We start from the raw sequence: 20,090 nt of genomic DNA, 5'->3' as shown, positions 1-20,090 counted from the left end.
AGAGCCGGAGGAAGCGAAGGCCGGCCTATGGGGAGCCTGAGGTGCGAGAATGCCCGAGGGGGGCGGTGTCTTTCCGTCTCTGTTTCTCGCTGACCAGGTGGGCGCCGTCCTAGAGCGGCGTCGCTTGGCTGGCACCCATGGGGTCCTGAGGCGGGTGAGTAGCGCGGCCTTTTCCCGCCTTTACCGCAAAGCTGAGGCCCCGGCTCTGCTGCAGGGGAGGCCGGCGCGGGCCGGGAGAAGCGGACGGTCGGCTTTGCTCGCCCTTCTTCGCCGCCGCGGACCGCCCCCCCTCCGTTCCCAGGCCGGTCTCGAAGCGCGGCGGCGGGGCTGGGGGTGAGAAGGAGAGGCGGGTCCGGGCCTTCTTCTGCGGGTGGATGGAGGGGAGGGTGGTCTCCCCTCCAGGAAGAGCTGCGTCGTGTGGGGTATTATTATTATTTTTTTTGCGCCTGCGCCCCTCGAGTCCCTTTCCAGCCTCCGCAAAAGGCCCAGCGCTCCCTGGAGCCCTGATGGGGTTCCCTAGTTGGGTCACGAAACTCCTGCAAGGAAAACCTCCGAGCTCAGAGAGCCCCAAGGGCCCCTCACGTCAACCCTGAGCTACAAATATTCTCCTTTATTGCCTCTATCTATCTATCTATCTATCTATCTCTATCTCCATCTCTTTATCTCTTATCTATATATCTATATCCATCCATATCTAGCTATCTATCTCCATCGACCCATCTCTATCTATCTCTATTTCTAGATATCTAGCTATTTATCTCTATCTCCATCTCTATCTCTTATATATCTATATCTAACTATATCCATCCACCCATCCATCTCTATATCCATCCATTCATCTCTATCCGTGTAGCATCCATCCATCACCTATCTATCTCTACTATCTACTATCTAGCACTGATGATGTTACCTAGTTGGGGTCATGAAACGTCTGCCTGAAAACCAGCAAGCTCAGAGAGCACCCAGGACTCCTTGGTCATCATCATCTCCTTCCTCCTCCTCTTCCTCCCTGCACACCCCACTCTCCTCTCTTTCTTCTACGATTGATGATGTTACTTAGGTGGGTCACGAAACGTCTGCAAAAAAAAACAAAAAAAACAGCCAAGCTCAGAGAGCTTGGACCCCACAGTTCTCTCCTCCTCCCTTTATCCTCTTCTATCCACAAAGCCTTCTACCACTGATGCTGTTACCTAGTTGGGTCATGAAACACCTGCAAAAAAAACCAATCGAGCTCAGAGAGTACCAAGGACCCCGCAGTCCTCCTCTTCCTCCTCCTCTTCCACTCCACAAACCTCTCCCCCTTCTAGCACTGATGATTTTCCCTAGTTTGGGTAATGAAACATCTGCAAGAAAACAACCAAGCTCAGGAAGGACCAAGGACCCCACAGTTCTCCTCCTCTGCACAAACCCCACACCCTTCTAGCACTGATGGTGTTACCTAGGTGGGCAATGAAACATTTGCACAAAAAAAAAAATCCCACACCAAGTTCAGAGACCACCAAGGACTCCTTGGTTTTCCTCTTCTCCTCCTCTCCACAAACTCCACTCCTAGCACAGATGCTACTACCTAGTTGGGTCATGAAATGTCTGCAAGAAAACAGCCAATCTCAGGGAGCACCAAGGACCACCATATTCCTCCACCTCTCCCTTCTGCAAACCTCTCTCCCTTGTAGTACTGATGCTGTTGCTTAGTTGGGTCATGAAACGTCTGCAAGAAAACCACCAAGCTCAGAGAGCACCAAGGACCCCTCAAAATGCCTAGGATTGGTCAGGTGCTTGGAAAGGGAGAAAAAAATTTTTGTTTGAAATCTGTTATAGAGAAGTAACAGCTAAGAACTCTACTGGGGTTAATAATACTTAAGCAGGGTCTAAGTATTGTTCATTGCATGCTGTGTAATCCTTTGCTAGTAGTACCAGGTAGTCCTCTACTTAAAATGACCACCCATTGAGCCCAACATTTCTGTTGCTAAGCGAGACACAGTTTTCCTCCCATCTTCCCATCTTTCTTGCCAAAGTTAAGGGAATCACTGCATTTGTTAGGTTAGTAACACGGTTGTTAAGGCAATCCGGCTTCCTCATTGAATCTGCTTGTCAGAAGGTCGCAAAAGGGGATCGTGGGACACCAGGACACTGCAACCGTCATAACTGTGAGTCGGTTGCCAAGCACCCAAATTCTGATCACGTGAACATGGGGATGCTGCTAGTCCTAAGTATGAAAACTGGGCGTGTCCCCTTTTTCAGTGCCCTTGTAAGTTTGGCCCCTCAGTGAACAGTTGTAAGTCAACAGACTCCTCCATATGTAAGTTTAGCAACTCCATTAAGTTCATACGCTGTTTAATTATGGACATGAGCACTTTTGTTGCAGAAACTGCTCTACTTTTTAAGTTCTCCAGCTAATTAGATACAGTACTTTTTTCAATATCTGCCATCAGGGCCATGGTACTTTTAAAGGATCACACCAATATTCTCCAAAACAATACAGCACTAGATGATTAAAAAAAAAAAGCTTGATTCCCGACGAGTACCAAATTTGAAGAAGCTCAGTATAGTTATTCCAAAAGAGTAAGAGTAACAACCAGGGTCTCCCCAAGCCTTCTGCTAAGCTAAAAGCACTCAGGAAAGTTGAGTTTCGTAGAATTAGGGTCACTAGTCTGCTTGTACTAGAGATACAGTGGTTTAGTTGAGATGATCAGAGATAAGCTTACTTTTTAATTTGGATTTTTCTTTCCCCTTTATTACTTTACATGTTACTGAAGTTAGCAAACATCTAATGCAGGGAGTCCTCAACTTACAACAGTTCGTTTAGTGACTGTTCAAAGTTATTATGGCACTAAAGAAAGGGACTTAAGGACCACTTTTCACACTTACGACCATTGCCACATCCCCACTGCATGCATCCCCCAACGAAATTTGGATGCTTGGCCACTGATTCATACTTATGACGGTTGAAGTGTCCCAGGCTTACGTGATTGCCTTTTGCATTCCTCTGACAAGCAAAGTCAATGGGGAAGCCAGATTCACTCAACAACCATGGTGCTAATTTAACAGCTGCGGCGATTCACTTAGCAACTGTGGCAAGGTCATAGAATGGTACAAAATTGACTTAACAAATGTTTCACTTAGCAACAGAAATGTTGGGCTCAGTTGCGGTGCTAAGTCAAGGATTACCCGCAGTCTTTCCTTCTCCTAATTTCCCCACAACAAAATCATGGGAGGTGGGTTGGTCCAAAGTCACCCACTTGGCTTTCATACCTAAGGTGGGCCTAAAACGGTCTTCTGCTTTCTAGTCGAATGACTTAACCACTACACTTAACTGCCCCCCTGCTGCCAAGTTTGCAAAGAGGCTGTCCCTGCAGGAAATCGTTTCTTTATGGTAATGACGCCATGATGGCACAGTGGTTAGAATGCATTGCTGCAGGTTAACTCTGCCCACAGTCTGCAGTTTGATCCTGACCGGCGCACGGTTGACTCAGCCTTCCATCCTTCCCAGGTTGGTAAAATGAGGACCCAGATTGATGGGGAGCCATAGGCTGGCTCTGTAAAACTGCTTAGAGAGGGCTGGAAAGCATTATGAAGTGGCATATAAGTGTAAGCGCTATTGCTAGCGCCATAATCTCCATTACAAGGCCAAATGAATTAAATGAAACAAGTAGAAATGTCCTGTTCAGTTTTATAGAACTCATAAAAGCAAAAATTTCCAGTTCACAATATTCACCATATATAATATAGATATAAATCAATGAGGGCGAACCTTTTTGGTGTGGTGTGCCGAAAGTGCTCGTGCGCAAAAGTGCGCGCATGCCGGCACCCACAATGCAATGCACCCCTCCCCCCTGCGCATGCATGTACAACACCCCCCGCCCCCTTACCTGCACTGCGCATGCGTGTACCTCCCAGCTAATTTTCAGCCCGTTTGAGGCCGTTCTCCCCCCTCCTGGCGGCTCAAGGGAAGCCTCTGCAGCCTCGGGAGGCTGAAAACTGGCCCGTTTCAGTATTTCCGGGAGGCCCTTTTTTCACCCTCCCAAGGCTGCAGAGGCTCCCTCAAACCACTGGGAGGGCAAAAACGGCCTCAAACGGGCCAAAAATCAGCTGGGAGGTGCACACATGCGCAGTGCAGGAAGTTTGGCTCAGGCTCGCATGCCCGCACAAATGGCTCTGCGTGCCACAGGTTCACCATCACGGATATAGATTTTATAGAGAGAGGGAGGGAGAGAGAGAGAGAGAACGCTTTAAGGGCAGACATATGCAGAAGGTCTTTTTATATGTTTTTACCCATCACCTTATTTCTTCCTTTTATTCTAGGGCATCTCTTTTTCTGTTCCGTCTACTGACCTACCAAGGCTGTTTAAATGAGAATGTCCTTGGCCCAGAGAGTGCTACTCACATGGCTCTTTACATTACTGTTCCTGATCATGTTGGTGTTAAAACTGGATGAAAAGGCACCCTGGAACTGGTTTCTCATATTTATCCCGGTTTGGATATTTGATACCATTCTTCTCGTGATGATCATCGTGAAGATGGCTCGCCGTTGCAAGTCCGGCTACGATCCTCGCAACGGCTCTCAGAATCTCAAGAAGAAAGCGTGGTACCTCACGGCGATGCTTCTGAAGCTGGCCTTCTGCCTTGCCCTCTGTGCAAAACTGCAACAATTTACCGCCATGAAACTTTATTACGTCTTTATTCCCCTTTGGATTCTGCTAATCGGAGGGATGATAGAACTCGGCTATAATATTTTCTACGTAAGGAGAGACTAAACTTTTTTTTTTGCCCCCCAACATTTCCTGAGCAAACGCCGCTACGAGCTTTACTGCCTCTAAAAAGGAATTTAAAATAGGTATTTGCTCTGCAAGCTGTTAAGACGTGAATTCTTCAGTACGCGAAGCGGAGCCGTCCAATTTCCATGTACATATTGTAAATAAAACCACCTCATATTTTCTGTGGTTTCTACATTTAAGTTCTTGCGTCCGACGTGTCTGGAGAGTTAGTCACGGTACACAAATTTTCAATTACACAGCAGTATACCAGAACCTTTAGTATTTTTGCAGTTATTTCAGCTATTATACTTAAATTACCATCTTTCCAGTGTGTACAATCCCAGAATCCCTTAGCCAACATATTAATAATCCTAGTAATTAAATCCACACTTCTTCGGGGCATCCAAATTACAGAAAGCCATTTTAAAAAGGGGTCTAAAGAGGTGAACAAATTCTTGCATATGATCAAAAAAAAAAAGTAAAAATAATTGGTGGGGGGAAGGAGTGGAGAAGGGAAAGAGAAAAATGTAGGATAAATGGGGAAAGACGGTCCTTTTTGTGCAGTAGAGTAAGGCAATTACATATAATCTCAACTTTTTAAAGGTAAAGGTTACCCCTGGTCAGTTGTGTCCGACTGTAGGGTATGGTGCTCATTTCTTGGCCGAGGGAGCCAGCGTTGTGCAAAGACATTTTCTGTGGTCATCTGGCCAGCATGGCTATAGGCCAAAGGTGCACAGAACACTGTTATCTTCCCACCGAAGTGGTACCTATTTCTCTACTTGCATTTGCATCCTTTCAAAGAGTGGCGAGGTGGCCTAGAGGTGGAGCTCTCACCTCAAAATCAGGAGGCGGTGAGCTCAATCCTGGGTAGAGGCAGATATTTCTCTCTGGGCACGTTGAGAATCTGCTGAACAAAACTCCGCATTGGTGACAGGAAAGGTATCCGGCCAGTAAACACTCAGCTCCATTCAGTTGGCCAGACTCCACCCTGTGAGGGATTATGGGGTCGTTAAAAGAAGATAATTTGCATCCTTTCAAACTGCTAGGTGGCCAGGAGCTGAGGCAAGGAATGGGTGCTCACCCTGCCACGCAGAGCTGACGTCTCAAACCTGGGTTGCCAGCTTTCCATCTGACAAGCACCTCTTTGCATACAGTCAACCGACTATAAAGCAGTTGATACTAGCAGCATTAGATACCAAGCACTTCTTCAGATATGAAATATTACAACGTGGAATTTGTCTCCTGTGAACATTGTGGGCCTTACACTGCTGCTAGATACAAAGCAATGGAGGCTACGTATAGTTGCTATTGAAAAATGAACACTCAGCTGTAATTGCACAACATATTTCACTGGGTCAAGGTAGAGATTGGTGTGTAGCTTGTAACAAACTTGAAACAATCAGTTCTAGAGCTGATTAAGCCTTTCCCAGCTACGCCGTGCAAACTATCAAATTATTAACAGCCCCCTTCCCGCTTCTAAGACAGAAGCTGCATCCTAGGGAAACTTTTCGGAGTTCCCAGTTTCCATTATACTTGCCTCGGTGGGAAAAGGGGCAAAAGAGAATTGGCAGCAGCTGAAAGAACTGGAGGGAAAAAATGCCTGTGTACACAACTCACAATTGCACATTGCGGTGCCAGAGAAGTTGGATGACTTAAACATTTTCTGAAACAGGCTTCCTACAGCAATTGGCAATTCCTCATTGAGTAACTCAGATATTCACCGAGAGTTTCTGTTGAAATTGATTTACAGAGGTATTAGTTAAATTCAGGACTGGGGGCGGGGGGGGAATTCCAATAGCAAAATGGAAAGCAGTCCAAAGACCAAATGGATGGTTTCATAGCCAAGCATATTTTTTTTAATCAGTTTGAAAGAAGCAGTAAAATTACTCAAAGATTATAAAATTGAACTGCATGGGGTACGTTTTGTAACTTCTACCCTTGTCGTAGGACTTTTTAAGTCCCATAAAAATTCCTGGATTTGTGGAGGATCTGGAAGAGGACGTGACAGATTTTACAGCTAAATAGATCTAAAGGATTCGAGCAGGTTCTCTTTCTCTTTGTGCACCAAAATCTGTAGATTTTATCGTTGTACTTGGGCCTTTCTGCTTTCCAAACTACACCTGCAATCTTCCTTCCTCAACAAGTAGTAAATTCGGTATTAAGTAACCTCAGAAGCACTCAATGATCACCAATGCTCAATTTTTGCACACTGCGGCATCACTGTTGGAAGCTTTTGACACTAAGCCAAAATTAAAATGCTTCTCCATTTACAAAGGATTGTATATTTAGTTGTAGGTATTTCCGTTACACGCTTCCATTTAAGAGAAGTTACTGAGCAGTATACAAGGGTAATAAAAAACCAGTTTGTTGCTGTACATAGCAGGGTTTCAAACTGTGAATCAGAAGTATCACCTCTACCATTTTCTCTGATTATCTGAGGATCTTTCATTTTTGCCATTATGAAAATGTGACCCTGCATGTCAACCAGTGATGGGATTCAACTTTTTTTACTACCGGTTCTGTGGGTGTGACTTGGTGGGTGTGGCATGGCTTGGTGGGTGTGGCTTGGTGGACATGGCAGGGGAAGGATACTACAAAATCCCTATTCCCTCCCTACCCTGCTAACCTGCTTTCCAGCTCCGTTTTCCTGTACAGGGCAACAAAAGAAGACCCAGCCAATCAGCTGGGACTCAATGAGAGGCAGAGAAGTGATGGGGTTGGCGGGGCCAGTCAGTGGTGGGATTTTCCGGTTCTCTCAACTACTCAAAATTTCCGCTACCGGTTCTCCAGAACTGGTCACAACCTGCTGAAGCTCACCTCTGTGTTGCTGTACATAACAGGGTTTCAAACTGGGAACCAGTTCACCTCTATCATTTTCTCTATAATTATCTGAAGATCTTTCATTTTTTGCCATTATGAAAATGTGACCCTGCATGTCAACCAAGCTTTAACTATTCCATCTTGTCCAGTTTAGGTCACTCCCAATTTTTATGCTACTCCAAGTTTTGCTTTTTAATTAAAAAAAATAAACATGAGAATATTGGTTACAGGACAGCTAACAGGCATAAGATGTTCTTTATAAACCATTCAGCTAATAAGATCTCTTCAGGCTGTTAATGAAAAAAAAGCTGATAAAGATGAAGGAATTTTCCCCGTCCCCTAATTTTGGTGACAAAAGAAATTTAACTGCAGCAGATGAGTATCTTGTCTTCCAACCGTCTCTTCAAAATAAGGCCTAAATGAAAATTGTTTTAAAGGAAATGCCAAAGGGGATGGCCATAGGAATTTACCTTCTTTTCTGACCCACACAAATCGTGGTCCAGGATTGACATGATCTGGATGGACCCAGGACTATTGGAAAAAGTAGAAACAGTGGAAATACTGTCAAACACCTGGGCCGATCATAATCCAATTAAAATCAAGTGGAGAGGAAAGAAAAAGACAGGTAGATGGACTATTAATAAGGCCTTACTGAGGGACAAAGAATACACTCAAATGATAAAGAAGGAATTAGAGCTATTTCTGGAAATCAATATGAATGAACAGACGATCCAAAATTTGTGGGACACAACAAAGGCTTACCTGAGGGGTCTGACAATTGCTTATGCAGCAAAATAAATAAATAAAGACAGGAAAAAGCAACAGATCGCAAGACAGGAGAAATTGAAAAATTTCAAAGCCAAATTGCACAAAGACCCGAGTAATGAATCAATTAAGAGAGAACTAAATCTGGTGAAACACTAAATAAATTTAAATTCCCAAGAAGAAAAGGCCAGGAAGCTGAAACTAATAAAACAAAATTACTTCGAGAACGCGAATAAGCCTGGTTTTCATACAAAGGAAAATGGTTTTAAAGGAAATGCCAAAGAAGGCCATAGGAATTTAGAAACAGGAGGTCTTAGATTTCTGTCTTAGAAGGCCCGGTGCTCTACTCGAGAGAAAGTGTGCTACAAATGCCCAGTCTGTGGAAGAACTCACTTTTAAGTCAGCACGCTTTAGTCATGGTTTCAATAAAATAAATAAAACTCCTTTCTCAAGAATTACTAACTTCCTGTTAAAGAGAGGAGACTGAACTAATTCCAGGGAAGGGGTTGCTTGAGTTGACCCCTGCAATCCAAGGAGCCATTTCCTTGTCCAAATGCAACAGGAAAAGGCTGCCATCTGCTGGCCTGCTGAACATGTGGGCGTCCAACTTTGGCAACTTTTTGTGGACTTCAACTGCCAGAATTCCCCAGCCAGTAGGACTAGCTGGGGAATTCTGGGAGTTGAAGTCCACAGGTCTTAAAAGCTGCTAAGGGTTGGATACCTCTAACCTCAGTTTACTGCCCTGTTCTCCGAGAGAACATGGCTAACTTCGACATTATATTTGTCTGTGAAACATGGCTCAATGCATCTCTCCCCGACTCCATTACCACAGTAAGAGACTATCATGTTTACCGATCAGATCGTGAAAATCGTCGAGGAGGTGGTGTTGCTATATTCTATAAAAAATCCTTACATCTAAAAAATATCCAAGTTACCCAGGAGCTTGCCCTTCCTGAAACCATCATCTGTGAACTATCCTTAAATATCACAATTCGATTCTTACTATGTTACAGAGCACCTGATTATGACATCGAACATATAAACAAGCTAAATACACTACTAACATGGGCTACATCCTGCCCATACCCTTTTATCTTTCTTGGAGATTTCAATCTACCTCATATTGACTGGACCCTAAATAATTGTACAACTGAAATCATACACACAACCTTCTTCAATGCTATTACAAATCTAGGTCTTGAACAACTAGTAACCAACAACACTAGACTGAACAACTGCCTCGATCTCATCTTCTGCAATAGTTTGAATTTAATTTACCGAATACAAACCAAAGAACCCTTTTCCAGTAGTGATCACAATATGATTGACTTTTGTCTCAACATACGTCCACGCAAAAATCACCACAACGATGTCATCCCTAGTTGTAACTTCAAAAAGGCAATTATGATCTTATAGATAACGATCTCTCATCCCTCGATTGGCAATCTCTATTCACTGGATGCAATACTGTTGAAGATCATTACAACATATTTTTACTTGAAGTCAAAAGAGTCATCAAACTATATGTTCCAACAACAACTCCAAAAACAAAACAAAAAGCAGATTACCCATATCAATAAGGAAACTTCAATCCAAAAAGAGATCACTCTGGCGGAAAACAAATCTGGTCACGTTGCTAATTTCAAAAACCGATATAAAAATTTATGCCACCAGATAAAGACCGAATGCACCAATTACCACATTAAACAAGAGGAAAACCTTCTAAGCACCAATTCCACCCGTGCTTTTTACAATTTTGTAAACAACAAACTAAAAGACTCAAGGTCCATCCCTCCCTCGATAGGACCTGATGGTAAAGACTGCAGCGACGACACCATTAAAGCCAACATCTTTAACACATTCTTCGGCTCAGTGTTTATAAACAGTAATGGATCATGCCCAATGTTTCCTAGCCGTACCACAGACAACAATAATGATCTAATACATATCGATTTTACAGTAGACAACGTTGAAAAAGCACTACGCAACCTAAAACCATCTCTATCTATTGGACCGGATGGAATATGTGCCTACTTCTTAAGAAAACTATCCGCTGCCATAGCCAAACCTCTAAGCATAATCTTTGAAAGATCTTTCAGAACCAGCTCCTTGCCCAACCTATGGTTACAAGCCACAGTCATTCCCATCTTCAAAAAGGGAGACCCAAGCCTAGTTGAAAATTACAGACCAATCTCCTTATGCTGCGTCACCTGTAAAGTCATGGAATCAATTATTAACCAATCCATCATCCTCCATTTAGAGACAAACAACCTACTCTCCAATAAACAATTTGGTTTCAGAAAAAACTATCCTGTAATCTGCAACTCTTACACTGCAAAAACATATGGACTACTCAACTCGACCAGGGCAAAGCAATAGACGCAATCTACATAGACTTCTGCAAAGCCTTTGATTCAGTGGTACACGACAAACTACTCCTAAAAATAAAATCTTATGGTATCTCTGGACAACTGAATAACTGGATAGAAGCATTCCTGTCAAACAGACAACAAATGGTCAAAATTGGGAACGCCCTATCAAATCCAGTACCTGTCAATAGTGGTGTTCCCCAAGGCAGTGTTCTAGGACCAACTCTCTTCATAATCTACATAAACGACCTTTGTGATCATATCAAGAGCAATTGCGTTCTCTTCGCTGATGATGTAAAGCTGTTCAATACCACAGACAATACTACTACCCTTCAAAAAGATCTAGACTATGTATCTGAATGGTCTAACATATGGCAACTCCAAATCTCAACAAATAAATGCTCTGTCTTACATATTGGTAAAAAAATCAGAAAATAAAATACAAGCTGAATAGTCAAGATCTTGTTGATGACCCAAGCTCTGTAAAGGACCTGGGAATACTCACCTCTAATGATCTAAGTGCTAGAGCTCACTGCAACTACATAGCCAAAAAGGCATTAAGAGTTGTTAACCTAATCCTACGTTGCTTTTTCTCTGGTAATATCTCACTACTAACCAGAGCATACAAAACATTTGCTAGACCAATACTCGAATACAGTTCATCAGTCTGGAATCCTTATCACGTATGTGATATTAACACAATTGAGAAAGTCCAGAAGTATTTCACAAGAAGAGTTCTCCACTCTTCTACCCGTTATAGAATACCTTACGCCACCAGACTCGAAATTCTAAAACTAGAAAACCTCGAATTACGCCGTCTTCGGTCCGACTTAAGCATGGTATATAAAATCATACATTGCAATGTCCTACCTGTCAATGAATACTTCAGCTTTAACCATAACAACACAAGAGCACACAACAGATACAAACTCAAAGTAAACCGCACCAAACTTGATTGCAGGAAATACGACTTCAGCAATAGAGTGGTCAATGTCTGGAATACTCTACCCGACTCTGTAGCCTCTTCCCCAAACCCCAAAAACTTTAACCTTAGACTGTCTACTATTGACCTCACCCCTTTCCTAAGAGGTCTGTAGGGGGCGTGCATAAGCGCACCAACGTGCCTACCGTCCCTGTCCTATTGTTTCTCTTATTCTTTTATTTTTCTTATATGTACCCATTTCATATATTCACAACTATGTATACACTTGTACTTATTATCTTGTAAACAATTGACAAATCCAATAAATAAATAAAAATAAATAAAATAGATTGGGATGCCTATATTTCACCTTAAGAGTACCAGGAGCGCGTCTCAAATGCACTCTCATTATCATTACAGAAAAGGGAAGCTCTCACGAGCAGGAAAACCACCTCCAAATCTCCTGACAGCATTGAGTCATTGTCCCATGCAGGGTTTATTAAACCACCTTTGGCTGGCTTGAGTCATAAACTTACAAATCAGCTTACAAATCAGCTTCACAGCTGGGCTACAAAAAAACGCATGTTATGATGTCATCAGGTATGTTTATTAGAAGGTGCAATGGATGATTAACGCTACCCAATACCTGGAACATAAAAATAAACACTACCCAAAACCTGGAATAGTTGCTTAAAACTTATCAAAAGGGATGCATTAGGCCATGTCTCAACCTCTTATTTACCCCTCTCTTCTACCTGGTCTGCAAGAAATATGCCCACCAATCTTCTCCGACTCTTTCTCTCCTTAGCTTGAACCACTCTTACCACACTTGAATATGAACACTTTTCTGGTTTGGCACAGGTTTATGGGTCTGGGAGTGTTGATCTGGAGTAAAGGACTCCCAACCCAAAGCCATACCTGCTGTTCTGACCTAGGATTCACAAAATCACGAAGCAAACTCCTCGTCCCAATAAAACCCATTTAGGCTAATGTGAATTCCTATCATTCATATCCAGCAAAGTCCCATCAGTCTTTCAACAGTGATTTATAACCACAGACCTTGTCAGGCTTGGAGAGTTGCCAGGCCTATAGCTTCCAAGCACAACACTGTAGCAGAAAATACTTGGCAAGGAGTCAGGAACAAATCTTCACCCTAATTAAATAAACTAATTGTCTCCTGCAAACACCACTCCCCTTTCACTCGTCTTTGGAAGAGCTTTATAGCTCCCGCTGCCTTAAGAAAGTTCAAAACATTCTCAAAGATCCATCTCATCCTGGGCACCCTTTTTTTGAACTATTACCATCTGGCAGATGGTACAGGATAATGATAAAAACAAGGACAAATAGGCTGAAAAACAGCTTCTATCCCAGGGCAGTAACTCTATTGAATTATACTGTCTAATGCAATATGAATGCAATATTAGGGGTTTTCTATTCAATGTGTGGAGTGTGAAGGATGCGTGTTTGTGTTTATTTTCATGGTCATGATATGCACTGAAGATGGTGTTTGATTTTGTTGTACGAGGTGCAATGACAATAAACTAAACTAAACTTTATTCCCTATGGGAGGGGCCATTCACCGTCCACCTGTGCCCTTACTCCCGAGTCGACCCTTGTTCCTTAACTGTTCCTTTCTCCTGGAAGCTCTGTGCATGCGCACACTGGGAACAGGCTCCAGCTGTTCTTCTTCCCCACTGATCTCCGACTCCGAAGGCAGCTGATAACTGTCAGACGGCCCTGGCCCCATCTCTGCCTCCGACGCAGAGCCCTCATCAGAGCCTTCCCCAGAATCCAGGACTGGCCCATGTTCCTCCCCAACCTCCTCACTGTTTGAGTCTGCTGCCAGCTCTGCTGGCCACTGGTGGGCCACAACACCTGCATCCCAACCCATTCTGAGTGAAAACATGTTAGGAGACTGCCAACACAGTTTAACTAGGATTCCAAAGTAGCCAGCCAGACACGTTACTATTATCACAGCATACAAGGATGAGGGGATAGCATTAAATAACCATCTAAGCTACAGGCTGTTTGTTAAACATCAGTATGGAGCACAAGCACAGGAAAGTCTTCAGTTCATCCAAGACAAGCATGGATGCAAAACCTCAGGCCTATAAAGCAAATTTGTGAAACAATTTAAGATTCAGGGATGAGATCCTGACTCTTATTAGGATGGCTAAAAGAGCCATCCAACGAAACCAATCCGTTGACATCAGTAAATTTAATGAAGGCTTATTTCGAAATTCCTCTCAAACTAGTAGATCTGAAATTCCCTCCTGATAACCAGTTCCCTTTCAGGTCTGGCAGCTTTCAACTGTTTTTACCCAACTGCAGTAGCAGATCATTTCTCAGACAAGGGCCATAGGCATAGTAAACATAGATTCCAAAAACCTTTTGACTAGGGAGACATTGATGGACAAAGCCGCCATCCTGAACAGTGGTCGCCAACCAGTGGGCCATGGACCACTGGTGGTCTGCGAGAAAATTTTGGTGGTCCAGAGAAATGCCCCCCAAAGCAATTATTCCAAACTGCGCGGGAACACAAGGCTGCGCCACCCACATGGCCCTCCCACCCGCTGGACCCCACCCTTCAGGCGAGCGCAAACCAGGAACTGGAAGGTAAGACCAACGGCAGGGGAGCGAAATCTGCCCCGGCGTGGCCTGCTGACATTGGTGGGAAAGTCGGTCCCATATTCCAGAGCTGCAGGAGTCACAGGACTGGCCCTTCGGTCACCCCGGAGAAGCTGCTCCTCCAGTCCATGGCAGGCCGGTGCACCCGGGTGGAGGAGCAGCTGCTCTGGGATGACCAAAGGGCCAGTCCTGTGACTACTGCAAGCTCTGGAATATAGGATCGACTTTCCCACCAACATCAGCAAGCCACCTTCAGTCAAAATTCATATTAGTGGTCCGTGGGATTTAGAACTATGAGTTTGGTGATCCCTGAGGTCCAAAAGGTTGGCGACCCCTGATCTAGAAAGGCAAGGATTCATAATGAATTAGGCCAAGAGACCAGGGACAGGTTGCATCTGGAAGTCGTGACTAAAAGAATCTTTTCCCAGATATCAATCACAACAGACAGATTACAGAGGAAGGGATCAAGAAATTTGAAATCAGCGTATCAAACCTATATAAAGTTGGCCTGTACCCAGACTGTGATCACAATCATAAACCAAGCCCTGCAGACTTTACACCTGATTTCTTCTTTAGCATTCACAATGACAGAAAATGTATTCAGCTAAAACTACTCCAGGATCTGGCCCAATCAATCACAACAAAGACGGCCGACATTGATAGATCTACCATAAAAAAAAAAAAAACACTGCTTGGGGATCTGATCAAAGATAAGCAGAATACTATAATTGTCAGCTTGGAGGGTTGGGAAACCATCATTCAGAATCATAGTCCCGATACGACACTTCCCTTAGACAGCTTCATAATAGCCTCTTTTTAGAGCCCCAGGAGTTCATAGCAGAAAGATATTAACAGTGGCAGCAAATATGAAAGCATTTCAACTCGCAGAGAATGAAGAGCTGAAGAAGCTTCTTGGGTGAGAAGCGAAACGTCTTCCAAGAAAAACCAGAAAATCTAGTTGCCTCTTGGGGGTGGGTGGTGGGTGGGAGAAGGAAGCACCTTTGGGACAAACCATGACCTGAATGACTTGAGAATCTCCATAGACAACTGGAGGATGGACATTAAAACACCCCCCACAAATGCCAGCAAACTCAAGAGAAATGGCCACCTCTTCCAAGCTGACCCGTTGAAGACCATCAACTAATGGATCTAGCGCTTTTTCCTCTTTCAAGATAGCAGAACAATGGCAATAGACATCGACATCACCCTGACCGCAGGACTTGTTTTCCAGGATGGCCCACAGGTCATCCTAATTTACCCCTTACTCATTCTGGAGATGACTGGTTTCTTCAAACTGGAGATGGCAAGGAAGGCCTGTCCAGGTACAAGGCTACTTATACAGTAGTAACCAAGCCGAGAATGGCCTTCAACTCAGCACCTCGAAATTATATGGGAGGAACTCCTGAGCAGTGAGCTCGCCTCAAGATACTGTCACAAGTCTTTACCTAATGAACCTGCAAATATTTTCATGCCTAGATCAGTATCTTCTGGACCATAGGTTGGGAATGGTCCAGAAGGGTGGCTATTGGCTCGTTTTCTGGAGGAAAAAAAAATGCTAAGTTTACGTCGTGCTACACATCACGTGTGGGTGACAGGATTAAGCCATCCCGTGGTTTTTGTTTTGAGCCTTAACGTTAAAATGAGGGCTGCGGATGCTTTAAAAATGACGTGGCAGTGCTTTACACCTCACCTGAGCATAAGACTTCCCTGAGCCTCATTAAGGCAGCCACAATTTTGGTCAGGCCCCACCGTTAAGCCACGTGCTTGCTTTTGAAGGTCATTTTAATGAGTTGATTCACATGCGCAGGCACAGCTTCCAGGCTCCCACAGCAGCCCAAGGAAAAGCTGCTTTAATTAGCAGCCGAGATGTGCTTTGCTCATGCTAGATTTTAAATCAGTTTTGAAGCCTAATGAGGCCCATAGTGCATACTCTTGATACATATTAATACATCATTGAGATTTATATTTTAGTCTAACCAATTGCAGTTTATTAAATAAACCATAATTCAATGTGACAGAGGCCAGCTGATCAACGGATGCAGGCTACCAGGGAAAACTAAGAGGTGCCTTCAGTTAGTGGAAACCGCTTTGTGTTATACTACAAAATAAAAATAAAAAAAATAAAAACGGTGATGGAGGCAGTTTGGACAAGTGAGGTCTCTCTGTGCAAGATGCCTCTGCTAGTTTCTGTGGAAATGCCCCATTCCACCGAGAAACCTCTGTATTGTTCAATGTAATTCATTAAAATTTTGTGTACACACACACACACACACAAATCTACATATGTGTATGTGTATGTATATTATATGTGTATGTTTGTATTATATACATGTGTATAAAACACACACACACACATATATATAATCTGACATGTCGCGACTAGTTTTGTGTAAAAAAAAGATTTTCTCTAATCTTCCCCTTTTTCAATGAATAAAAAAAAGAGCAATTGACATTAAAGTACCTTATGTGATAAGATATTCTGAAAATATATTGCTTCCTCGTTATTAACTTTTCCATTCACACCCAGCATTCATACATCATATTAACCTGGTTTGTTTCTGTACATATTAGCAAAATGCAAATCCCACCATTGTGGCGTATTTAAACCATGTTTAAGCCAAATCAGCTTAGCACACTTCAACATAGCTTTACATACAATGAAATATTCAATGACATTGGACAATGAGTTTATGTGCTATTTCACTTATTTTGTTCAACAGAGTTGTTTGTTCTTGATAAAGGTACACCAATAGTATTCCACGAAGGAAAAATGTAGCAACTCAGCAGGGTTTTAGTTTTCTACTGAGAGCAAAGCAACATGGCCTTTTTTTAATGGGATGTTTAGAAGAATTTTTGGAAGGAAGCGTACAGGCAACTGTTAACAGGAAGAATATTGCAGCCGCAGTCTGATTCCTGCTTGTTCTAGCTTCTGCAAGTTTATATTGATAGAAATCTGGAAGGTAGATTTTTATGTTTTATGACTTCTTTCTTTCTTTCCCATTGCTTAGTTGACTAACCAGGTAGTAAGGAACTGGCTTTTGGACCAGAGCCATTCGGTTTGGTAGTAAGTGTCTAGATATAACCCAGAGATGCTTTCCCAACTCTTCAGAAGAATTACAATTTTGCTTGACTGGTTCGGTATAAATAATAAGTTATGGGACTCTTTCATCAGGAAGTGCCAATAGCATTCATCACCCTCTCAATGAAGCAAATGTGATTTGCATGCTATGATTAAACCAAGTTTTAAGCATAATCCATGATTTTAAAAGTTTTGGAATGCTCTATTGTTGTCTAGGATGCATAGTACAAACATTTTTCACTTCAAAACAAATTTTGTAGTCCATTATATTCCAGCAAAACAATAGGTCCGGGGACCAAAATGTGGCAAATCCTACATTTTGTCAGAAACACTAAGCCATATTTTTCTGTATTTCACTGAACAGGGAATGTTATATATAGTTGTTATTCAAATTCCAAAATCAGGGGGGAAATAATGTTTAAGCATAAATCTCTCCAACCCAATTGCTAATTGCTGAAGCTCTTCTTGGCCTATTACATAATACAGGTAATCCTTGACTTGCAGCAGTTCATTTACTGACCATTTGGCACTGAAAAAAAGTGACTTATGACCATTTTTTCACACTTACGACTATTGCAGCCTTCCCATTGTCATGTGATCAAAATCCAGGCGCTTGCCAATTGACTTGTATTTATGACGGTTGCAGCGTCATAACAACTGTGGGACGGTTGTAAAATGGGGCAGAAGTCACTTAGCATTTCACTTAGCAACAGACATTTTGGACTCAACTGTGGTTGGAGGTTGGAGGACTACTTGTATGTTAAAAAAAATTAGAGGGAGGGCAGGGTGTCATAACTGACCTAACCCCAACAATTCAGATCCTAGTTGGGGAAGATTAAATTATACAAATTGAAAATAGTTTCTTCTTAAATTGTAGAGTGAGGTGGAGAGTATGAAGAAGCTCAGAGCACTTTTTTTTTTTTAAAAAAAGTAGCATTTATGTGTTGTTGCATCAATCAAAGCAGGTAAGTGGAAGGAGACTAGGAAGGACATATTTCTGGAGGAAAAAAACAAAAAGAAAGATTAAGGCTAATATATTTGGGATGCAAACGTGGGAGATAAGCACTAAATGCCAGCAGAGAGAATTAGAAAACTCTTCCTCGTTGCTGCCTTCTAGGGGCCATCTGGGTTTTTACATGCCAGATATAATAGCCATACAAAAGATAGAAATGACAATATCCAATGACAGCTTAGTTTCAGGTGAACCATTGGTTTAAACAAAAGGTTCCCGCACTTCGTAACATTTTCAGCACACCGCATAAACCTCAAAGGGGGAAACACAAAAGCAGCCTTTTAACAGAAACTGCCTGACATTGTTAAGACATGTTTATCAAACTGTGTACCAAAAAAAAAAAAAAAGAGGAAAAAACCACGAAAATAGTGGCATTTGCTGACATCAGCAATCTGAAAGGGCTATGACCATCCCTTCGTATAGAAAACCATGTTGACTCATATTCATAGCAAGAGCCTTCTAGAAATCCTCCCGAGTGCTTATAATTTCACAGCAATTATTATTATCTGGTTTTAATATGTTTTAAAGGTCCAAGGGCATTTTTTTTCCTGCTGTGCTTTTTTTTTTTTTTTAAACAGGTCAAGAATCAAACATTCTACCCAAAGTTTGGTTGCCACAGGTGAATTATTCTCCCTCTTTGTATCCAACCTCTCTGCATATCTGCCTTTTCTTTAAATGTTGACGGTTCTACAATTGCAATGTATGCCTCCAAACTTACCCCAGGCAGTTCCACGTATACTCAGTATAGCAAAGCACGCCAGCCAGGTATTTTCATTGTGTCTTTTGTATGGAGACAGGGCAGTATATATTCCCTACTGCAGATCTATCTTAAATTAAGAGACGCCCCGGTCCCATTGAAGGCTAGCTGACTCTCAAGCCCTTTTTTCTGGTACCAGCTTTCCTGACCAATTGGATGCAGGCTCACCTATTAAACCTCACTGTAAAACAATCCCACCCACAAAGGAAGTCTAATGATTTGCTGATCTCTAAAATTATCACAATTACAGCAACGCGAACTAAGAAACTCAAGTAATATGACAAGGCGAGGGTTTACTGTGTATTCAACCAAATTGTGGGGGCCAGGGCTGCTGCGAAGATAGTCATCGCCTGTATGGCAAAGCTGAAGGCTCAAAATGATTGACGAGATGAGTGGATATTTTACTGGATATTTTTCATATTATACTCCCCACTGGGAATAACAGAAGTCATAGTTTGTGCCATAAAAGAGGTCAGAAAGAGAGAACTGTTGTTGTGTTCTGTTACATAAAGGAAAGCTTTTACGTTCTGGCACAGAAGGAATTAAACTAAGCGTGTTCCTAACTTTATTTAGCCAGATGCATGAGGAAAATTCACATTGATCCGGCACTATATTCTTGGTTGGAAATGAAATGCTCCCCACCCCCTTTCTTAAATTTATTGTAAAACTGTCTTTAGTCATCTGCTTGTTGCCGTTACAGAATTAAGTGCCCAGCCAAAGGACGGAGGGGGGGGGGGATTAAGTAGATGATCTACTTATATATTTTGTTCAAATAACTGGCAAAGTGTACTACTATTCTTTTTTGTAACCCTCTTTTTTGTATTTATTTATGATTTGCCACTCATTAGGACTCCACTTTAGTGATATGTCTGTCAAGAGTACTCAAATGTTCAATCCTTGCTGAAGTCTAACATTCGTACGATATACCGTCTAGCATCCAACCAAAAGGAAATGAACCTTCCTATTCTTCTCCAGGTAAGATTT

General features: G+C 42.5%; 1 protein-coding gene across 2 annotated transcripts; it reads left to right on the top strand.

The window, feature by feature from the left end:
* Positions 1–25: 25 nt before the first annotated feature.
* Positions 26–4,936, top strand: TMEM60 (transmembrane protein 60). Of its 2 annotated transcripts, none has more exons than XM_026677164.2 (2): positions 26–154; positions 4,303–4,936. In XM_026677164.2, the coding sequence occupies exon 2, from the start codon at positions 4,350–4,352 to the stop codon at positions 4,752–4,754; it is 405 nt and encodes a 134-aa protein (XP_026532949.1). In that variant the 5' UTR covers positions 26–154; positions 4,303–4,349; the 3' UTR covers positions 4,755–4,936. The 2 variants fall into 2 exon arrangements, with proteins under 2 accessions (XP_026532949.1, XP_087823944.1); XM_087967818.1 differs by lacking the exon at positions 26–154 and adding an exon at positions 925–1,060.
* The last annotated feature ends 15,154 nt before the right edge of the window (positions 4,937–20,090 follow it).

Source organism: Notechis scutatus, chromosome 6, assembly GCF_049901735.1.
Source record: "Notechis scutatus isolate UNSWTSFEM ecotype Mainland chromosome 6, rNotScu1.2, whole genome shotgun sequence".
NCBI classification, from domain to species: Eukaryota; Metazoa; Chordata; class Lepidosauria; order Squamata; family Elapidae; genus Notechis; species Notechis scutatus.
The sequence above is the reverse complement of the archived record's forward strand: the minus strand, read 5'-3'. Positions and strand labels throughout refer to the sequence as shown.